This window comes from Morone saxatilis, unplaced genomic scaffold, assembly GCF_004916995.1.
Source record: "Morone saxatilis isolate NCDOM2014 unplaced genomic scaffold, NCSU_SB_2.0 Contig6, whole genome shotgun sequence".
Taxonomy (NCBI): domain Eukaryota; kingdom Metazoa; phylum Chordata; class Actinopteri; family Moronidae; genus Morone; species Morone saxatilis.
In genome coordinates, this window is record NW_023340206.1 from 12693688 (window position 1) to 12702324 (window position 8637).

Sequence of the window (8637 nt, forward strand, 5' to 3'; positions counted from 1 at the left end):
ACTGGACACTGGAGCGCATCACACCGATCAAAACTACAGCAACATGTAAAAAGCTAAAAAAATAACAATTTTTAAATTGTTTTGTTTTCTTTTAAAGCTCAAATAGAACAAATAATTGTCTATAAGCGTATTAAACCACACCAATCTGTAAAATGTCTCTCTCTATTTGACATTAAACTACATTTAGAGTAAGAAAATACCCGCAGAGACACGAACACTCACTCTTTGTGTGATCAGATCACCTTTAATATGGTCAGCATGAAAAGATTCACTCATACACTGAGAGAGGCAAAATATTGAAGGCAAATCCACAAATTATAATAAGTCAAAATGTTACAAAAGAAAACATCATAACAAGAGGTTACATTTGTTTAAGCTGTGCAGAAAATGTACAAATGACAGGCGTGAGTCAGGTTAAGGCAATACAACATTAAAATGCATTATATAGAATACATATTTTAAAAAAGGAAAATAAGGAGACAAATATATATATTTATATACAGATACACAAAGATACTGCAATTTGGAGCCTCGGCCACCTGGGGTTTGAAAAATATAAGTATAATAAGTACAAGGCTTTTTTTTTAACATTTTAATCTAGAAGCGAGCAACAATAATATATTTATATTTCTATATTATATTTTCGATGGATTTTGAAGAGGAGAAGAGGCATAAAGGTGCGAACAATCACTTCCTTTTGTACTGAGTCGACCATCTGTGATGACTTTGGGTAAATCTGCTGTTTAAGGCACACCTGGTGGTTTTGTTTTAGCGACTAAAAGCACCAACAAAAAGTCCACAAACACATCCACAGTAAGCTTTCAAGCAACCCTCCTTTACTTTATACTGCAGTTAGTGGTTCACTACATTACCCAGAATGCCTTTCGACAACTCCAAGAGAGCGGGGCAGGTTGCTGAATGCAGCGTTCACGTCATACGGCGTGTCCCAGATCCATACGACCCGTACACACTGACTCTACACTGTGAGCACGCGCAAACCAGACACAGACAAGAGGCACAATTTTCTCACAATGCAATGCACCAAGAAAACGTAGTCTTCCTGTTAGTATAGATTACGTGTGCAGATCTTTGTTTGCATACGGTTTTAGCTGCTGTGTGACGATTGGTGCGCAGAACTGTACAGAGTCAGTCTGTCAACCTCCAGACCAGAAAATTATAATGCAGTTAAGTTATTTTAACCCGAAGCAGTTGTTGGAACGGATTATATCGAACTTTAAATAACACAAACTACGTTTTCTAAGTTAGAAAAGTGACACTAACTTTGTTTTGTTAACATTCCTGATTAATGACTTTTTACCAGGTGTTTTGTTTTCACAGCACAAATAAAAATGAGTCAGCGTCACTTAAAATGATTAAAGATACTTGATCAATAATGTTTTTCAACGTATAAAATTGAGTTTTATTTAAAATGTTCGATGCAATCAGTCTCAACAGTTTTTACAGTGCGGATATATCGGACATATAAGTGATACAGACTGCAGTTGTGGCTATTACACAGAGCTGGTAAAGACGGAATATTTTCATTATCCATTATTTTATAAATCTGATGATTATTTTTTACAATTAATAGATAAATTGTCAAAAAATAGTGAAACAATGACCATTGTAACTACCCAGCGTCTTGAAAACGTCTTGTTCTGTTTGACCAACAGTCTGAAACCCAAATATCATCAGTTAACGACGATGTGACGAACAAAAGCAGCACGTTTTTAACATTTTATAACTTATTTTTGGTTTAAAAAAAGACTTGTTTTAGCTCTAATTCATTGCAGGAGATTGCAGACTGAGTTGGTCGTGTGGAAGTTAAAAATACTGTGCTGTGATAATGTAACACTTCCAGAGCGTCCTGAGTTTTTCCAGGATGCTGATGAACACTATTTACAAGAAGCTGTTAATTACGGTAACTTCCTTATGACATGAACGCAGCTTAGTTGTAGTCTGTGAATATCAAAACATTTCCACACATCTACAATCGTTCTGGTCTGTAGATCTGCATCGTGTCTCGTCCCTTTGGTATCCTCGAGGATAAAGCATCACAGATGGCTTTACTGACTTCTTTTTGGTATTTAAGTCAAATATTCAAGTTTGCTGACACCACTTTTGACTTTTGCGGCTTCTAAAAATCATCTGAAAACAACTTATTCTAGGAGATTTCTTATTTTAAAGTACAGAAGTGCTGATAACGAGCGACACGAAGGCTCGCTTGGACTCATGGCTCAGTACTGGATGAAGCGACGCACACTTCTTGCAGTTTGAGGCGTTTCTCTTCCATCTAAGTGCTGAATCGTGTTGTTTAGTATAACCAACAATCAAAAACAGGTCAATTAAAAGGCTTTTGAAGTTTTCACCCCCTTTTTATTTTAAACTTTCAAATTGAAGTGTTCATTTTTTCCTCCTCATTTAAAATATACATTAGCTGCCTTGAACCGTTTTTACTTCTGCGTTTCGCTGCCGGACGGTCGTCAACACTCCCGGTCCGAGCAGGAACGTCGATAAATTAACTACAAAGACAGAAACAGGAAAGAGGAAGAGGACGGAAATTAGTTGTGGAAAATGTGAATAAAGCGTCCACTCTCACAGACACATCCTGGCCTTTCAGGTTCTTGTACTGAAGCTCCTATCGTGCTGTCAGACGGAGGATCTGTGAATTATGCTTTGGCAAACACTTTAAAAGGAACAGTGCAAGAAAAACATCTCAACTACTGGCTGGGTGAAGTTAGGGCCGGTTTAACTTTGGTTTCAGTCGTACGTCAAATCTGAGTTTACACCTTCCTGCGAATATTCCCGATGGAAATGTTTTAAAGTGTGAACAGACCGTCCCTTTAAAGTCTGTCAGTTTAAGGCACTGTCTATAATTTTCCTCCCCTAAAACAGGAAAACAACAACACAGAAATATTAAAGGAAAAGAAAAATGAAAACAAAACTGGCTCAATGACAAAAGCTCTGAATGATTTTAAAATATATAAAAGAGGCACTAAAAAGCAGCTGTTTTCACTGAATCATCTCGTTTAAATCGTAACAATCGTCTGTTAGTAGGATGATCTCGTGATGTTGTGCGTTTTTTATTTCTATACCCTGTCTGCAAAGCAAATCTCCCTCGCTGGGACAGTAAAGAGTTGAAATGAACTTAATCAAGACGCATTTCCAAAAGGACAAAAACAGCAAATAAATTCAAAAAAGTAGAAAACTTTATCCTTCTGAGCGCTGACGACAGGAAACAGATGTTCAGGGAGTAGAGTGCGTGTTTGTGGGTCCGTGACGGCAGAGGATTGACGGTCTCGGTGATCAGTCCACTGCGGAGGAGACGGTTGTGGATGCTTCCCCCTGAACGGCTCAGAGGTGAGAACCAGACCAGGATTCACCAAACCACTTCAGTCCACATCCTTCAAGACTTAAAGAGGATGTGTGATCTGTCTAAGCTCGTAGAACCGCTCAATAACACGATCATCCACGTGTCTTTCCATCAAATCATCTTCACTCTCTATAAATCCTCCAAAATTCACCTTACTGTCGCCTGTGTGGACCGAGATTTAGGCTTTGTCGGAAGTGTTTGGATACAGAATGAGCTGCTTTTACAAGACGTCGAGGATGTGGACTGAGCCGGTTCACTTCCTCACCTCCGATAAAGAGAAGCGCACAGGGGAAACATCCGGGACGGTCTCTCGTGTAGTCCATAAAGCCTTTTTGATTCCCATACATCTAAATACTTATAAACAGATGAATAATAGCTACTTGTCTGATGCACGAATGCAATCATGGGAAAAAGAGGGACAGTGCTGTTGCATGATTTAAACTTTCATCTATCAACGTGGCAAAAAAAACATCACGAACAAACTCACTTTGCCAGACTTACTTGTGTTAGAGTTTCTCAAACTTGATTTCACAAAACAAATCACTGATTTCGTTCATCTGTTATTGTTCTTTTGGTACAATCCAACCAGCTCTTCTCTTCCTCCAACAGCCGTCCTGAACCAAACACTTGAACTCTTAAAGCTTTCATCACCTTGTCCGAATAAGAAGAAAAAAACAAAGCGTCCTGTTTCGTCTCCTTGTCCTTCTCGGGCATTCTTCAGTCTAATCCACTTTTATGTTTAGAGACAGGAGTCTTCTGCTTCTTTTAAACTGCTGTTTCAGTCCGATTTGGGATCCGCTGCCGTCCGGAAGTCACAGTCACAGATTCCTATTTGTTCTCTGAGTAGTATGCGTTCCCATTGGGCAGCGAGGAGAAGGGGAAACCTCCGTTCCCTACGACTGGACGGCTGTTGATCTGTGGAACGAGAAAAGACACATTAATGTGGTTATTAAAGACTTTTGACAGTTTACAGATGTCAGTTTCTTTGTCCTATTTGTTTAAATTCTCTTTACATCCAAACAGAAATCAATAAATCAAATGCTCTGGAAGAAACGGTATCTGTTTGCTGACATACTGCTAAAGCTACCAAGGTAGGCAAGTAAAGAAACACGATCGAACCAGAGTCAACACCAGTTTGTGCTTTGTGTTTTGTAATGCAGATTATTTGAAAAGTCTGCACTAAATGTGAGCTTTTACCTGCGTCTGTTCACCGAAGTTTAAGTACTGCTGTTGTTGCACCAACAGGCCTTCAGAGTCGAGACCAGTGGCTATTTGGCAGGACAGCGCTGCCTCATCAGGATTCGGGATAGCCGTCAGCCCCGGCACAGATCCGCCTCCGGGGAGACTCTGATAGAAACAGGAGGACTTGGAGGGAATCTGGCTGCTGGTGCCGTTCAGTCTTTGGCAGGAGGGCGGCTGACTGAGGTGCACGCCATTTACAGGCACAGAGGGCGGGGCATTTCTGAACATACAACTGCTAGAAGGAGCCAGAGGCGGCGCGATGCTCTGCTGCACAGGAAATGGTACATTTGAAGTGTCGGGAGTCCTGAACATCGGCCTGCCGTTGACAGAGGTCTGGGCCACAACGGCACCAGAAACGGGATTCCTCTGAAATCCTGACATTTGGTTGAGGCAGGCGCCCACTTGTTGGTGTTCACTTGAGATCATTTGCTGCTGCTGCGGCCAGGACGGTCTCTGAGTGTTGTTGTTTTGGGTCTGAAGTGCTAAGTGGCCTTGTAGGCAGCTGGATGAGGAAGGATCTGCAGTATAACCTGGTTCGTTTGAAATATTTTGGGGGAAAGTTTCTACAAAGTTGTTGGCTTGGTTTGAGTTGGGGACCGCAGAAGTCCACTGGTTGCCCTGAAAGTTGAAGATGGGATTTACACTTTGGTCCTGGAGGCAGAGTGGCTGGTTGGGCATCCTCATCTGAAGGTGGTTCTGCGTCAGTTGAGCCATTTGGTTGGGTTGAATCTGATTGGTTGAAGTTTGCCCGAGCGAGAACGCTCCGAGGTTGTTGTCCTTGGCAGTGACTTGTAAGGTTCTCAGTTGGTTCTGGGTTTGGATGCAAGAGTCCGCCATGGTAGGGTTGAAGGTAACTGGAGCACCAGTGTTGCCTGTGTTGCCCAGCTGAAGACCAACAGATTGCTGTGAGACAATCTGCTGAAGGGTCGGCCCGTTTAGACCCGAAGAACCCAACTGAGGAACATCCATGTGGCTCAGTTTCATCATCCCCAGGACAGTCAGCTGTCTTGCTATCATCTGCCCTCCGTTTGGTATCAGCTGATTTTCGGGCTCCAGAGGCCAGCCGAAGTCCTGCTCTCCACCGTGGTCAGGATTCTGGTTCTGAAGGTCCAGCATGGAGAGGCAGGGTGGTATGTCATCCAACTGATCTGGCAACTTGAGGCCGCCCTCCCTCTGGAGTTGCTCCTCCACATAAGACAGGATGTCGTTGCTGAGAATGTCGTTCAGGTCTTCGCTTATCTCGGCGCTGTTGGTGCTCATCTTCAGCAGGGTACTCTCCCAGCTCTTCAGCTCGTCCGGCCCCACGTCCAGGGCTTCGGTGAGCTCGTTGTCTCCGAGGATCTGCTGCAGGGTGTCCATCATGTCCTGAACTGTGGCCTCGGACTTCACCAGGCTTCCCACACCGGGTTTGGGCGAAGTGTCCACCCAAGGATCTCCAGGAACGTTGACTGTAGCGTGGCTGTCCTTGAAGGCGACGTCGTTGAGGGAGTTGAGGGTGTTGGCATTGTTGTGTTCACAGTAGAGCGACTGGTCCTGATTCAGCATGCAGCCCAGTATGGAGTTGGGGCTGACGGAGTAGGTGTCCAACTTCCTCTGCTTGGGGGCGGAGCACGAGTCTGGGACGTCGATGGTCGGAGTTACATCGTACAGCATCGCCTCCCCGGTGGCAAAGTTGAACGGCAACTGCAGCCGACGGAGGCGCAGCTGTTCTTCTCCTTCTTCATTTCTGTGACAATAAAACAAAGAAGAGTAGTTTTAAAATCAATTCAGCTAATTAATCAATTAATAGATCAACAGAAAATGTATCATTTAAGTCTTATATTTTCTGCTTTTCTGTTTAAATTGTTGTTAACTTACGTCAGAGCTTTCTGCCGGGCCACGATGAAGTCTGGTTTCCCTCCTTTAAAGACCAGTCTGGCGTTGGCCTGGACCCAGACCCACTTCCCGGTTTTGGTCAGCAGCCTGAAGACGGTGAAACCACTTTCTCCTGTTTTTATCACTGGAAATGACAAAGACAAAGAGTCAGATATATTTATCTGTACTTTTATACATCGACCTTTATGTCTCATTAGGTCGGGCCTTCCATCATGGACCTACATCACTCTAATCATATTATTATCTTCATCTTTATCTCTTATGCATTAAAAATAAAATCAGTTAAATAAACCAGGAAACAGCAAGAGATTTTCTGTCACGGGGCTAGATCGACCTCTCTTACACTTGGTACAACACAATGAACATGCCGACTTTTCTCCGGTTTTAAACTGAAGCCACAGGATGCAAATGCCACAGTTGTGATCCACTGGGATTATTAGCAGACCAGTCTGTTTTCTACTTCAGGGCTTCTGGTGTTTCCAGCTGAGAGTTTTCCCAGCCCGAGGGAGGCGGAGGCCACGTGACCTTCTCCTGTGTGGCTTTGTAATCCTGAGCTGTGAGTTGAGCTGCAGATTAACGCTGGCCGCTCTGGGACGATTTCCCGTCTTAAAAAACAAACTGAGCATGACGACGTACGATGACGTCATATGTGGTTGTGGTTGTGGGTTGCCATCCCCTGCGGTCGAGTTATCATGTCATTGTTGCGGTTGTTGCAGCAGCCCTAGTTGTAACAAGCAAACTAAATATAAAAGAATGACTTCAGTAATTAAATGATAAACAATCTGACCTACAGTCTATATTTTAAAGGTTCTCTCTCCAGCTACCGGTCCGGGTTCAGTTATCAGTTAACGATTCCCTGCGTGTGAGGAGGGACTTACTTCTGATGTGGTTGTCGGCGCAGTACATCATGTCTGCAGCGTGGATGAAGTTGTAGCCTGAGCCTTTCATACAGAGCTCTATCTCATTGTAGCCCAGAACCACCTTCCCTCTGTAGAGGAGAGCAAGTAGAGTTATATTCAAGTTAAAACAGATTACAGGTTTCCAGATGTGTTCAGCTGCACTCTTGTAGGTTTTCAGCTTTATTCTGAGCTCTAAATGTAAATTATTGCCTGTTTATTGTTAGCTGTCTGGGCTTATATGTGTTGTTTTTGCTGCTGACTATGACTTATCAAACTTTCTTGTTCTCAGGTCTCTAAAATTAAGTTTAATAAACAATGGTTTTACTTCTATTTCTGCAAATTCTAATGTAGTTCTGGTTTTTGAAACAGTTATATATTATATTAATGATCCTATAGTGTTTTATGCTTGTCTGAACAAGTGCGTGCGTCTACCTCGTGTCGATGCCCATGGGAGTGAAGTCCAGCTTGTGTTTGGTCTGGAAGATGAGCGTCTTGGTGCGGATCTCTAGGATGGACGGCGGCTGCATCGGCGTGGCGATGGAGAACAGAGCGAGCTGCGGGGGAACCAACGTCCCGTCCTCTGACAGCCGGTTCTGACCGTGGATGAACTTCAGCCGGCCGCGAAAGTTCAGGGCCTGGAGACAAACAAAGACCTTACTTTTTAAACATGTATTAAGCAAAATATAATAGACTGGTTTTATTTAAAATGTTTATATGATAAGATAGACTGTAACAGTAAACTGAATGTCTTTGGGTTGTGGACAAAACAAGACATTTAAGGACGTTATCACAGGCTTTAGGAAAAACAGATTTTATGACATTTTATGGACGATTAGTCGAAAAAGGATCATCAGATGAATCGATAATGAATATAATCATTAGTGGAGTAAAAAGTGATCTAAAACAACATCTCAGTTCTGAAATAATGTCAGTTTTATTTTTACTCTGGAGGCATTAATCCTCGTCGGTGTGTGTTTTACCAGGAAGCCCGAAGAGTTGTCGAGCAGGCAGCGGAAACGACAGCAGAAGTTTCTCTCCAGGAAGGACGAGTTTTCTGGAGGGACGGCCAGCGGGTCGTAGGTCATCACGTTGCTGGTGACCTCTGCAGAGCTCTGATCACCTGCAGGATTGGATGAAATAATTATAAGCACAAAGTCACAGCTAATCGTAAACATCATTCATGGCGCTTTATTTAAGCTGCTTTAGCTGCCTGTCTTTGCTCCTCCTTTTATGTTGTATCTAATTAAT

The 8637-nt window shown here is 42.9% G+C and overlaps 1 protein-coding gene across 2 annotated transcripts in view; it reads right to left on the reverse strand.

The window, feature by feature from the left end:
• Nucleotides 1–224: 224 nt before the first annotated feature.
• LOC118339900 (aryl hydrocarbon receptor-like) overlaps nt 225–8637 on the reverse strand; it is a 50535-nt gene continuing 42122 nt past the window's right edge. For both annotated transcript variants that reach the window (XM_035677714.1, XM_035677713.1), the window contains 6 exons: nt 8370–8509; nt 7822–8024; nt 7369–7478; nt 6473–6614; nt 4571–6341; nt 225–4288 (listed from right to left, as the gene is read on the reverse strand). In XM_035677714.1, the coding sequence (XP_035533607.1) occupies nt 4202–4288; nt 4571–6341; nt 6473–6614; nt 7369–7478; nt 7822–8024; nt 8370–8509 (2453 nt within the window). In that variant the 3' untranslated portion in view covers nt 225–4201. The remainder of the gene's footprint in view (nt 4289–4570; nt 6342–6472; nt 6615–7368; nt 7479–7821; nt 8025–8369; nt 8510–8637) is intronic.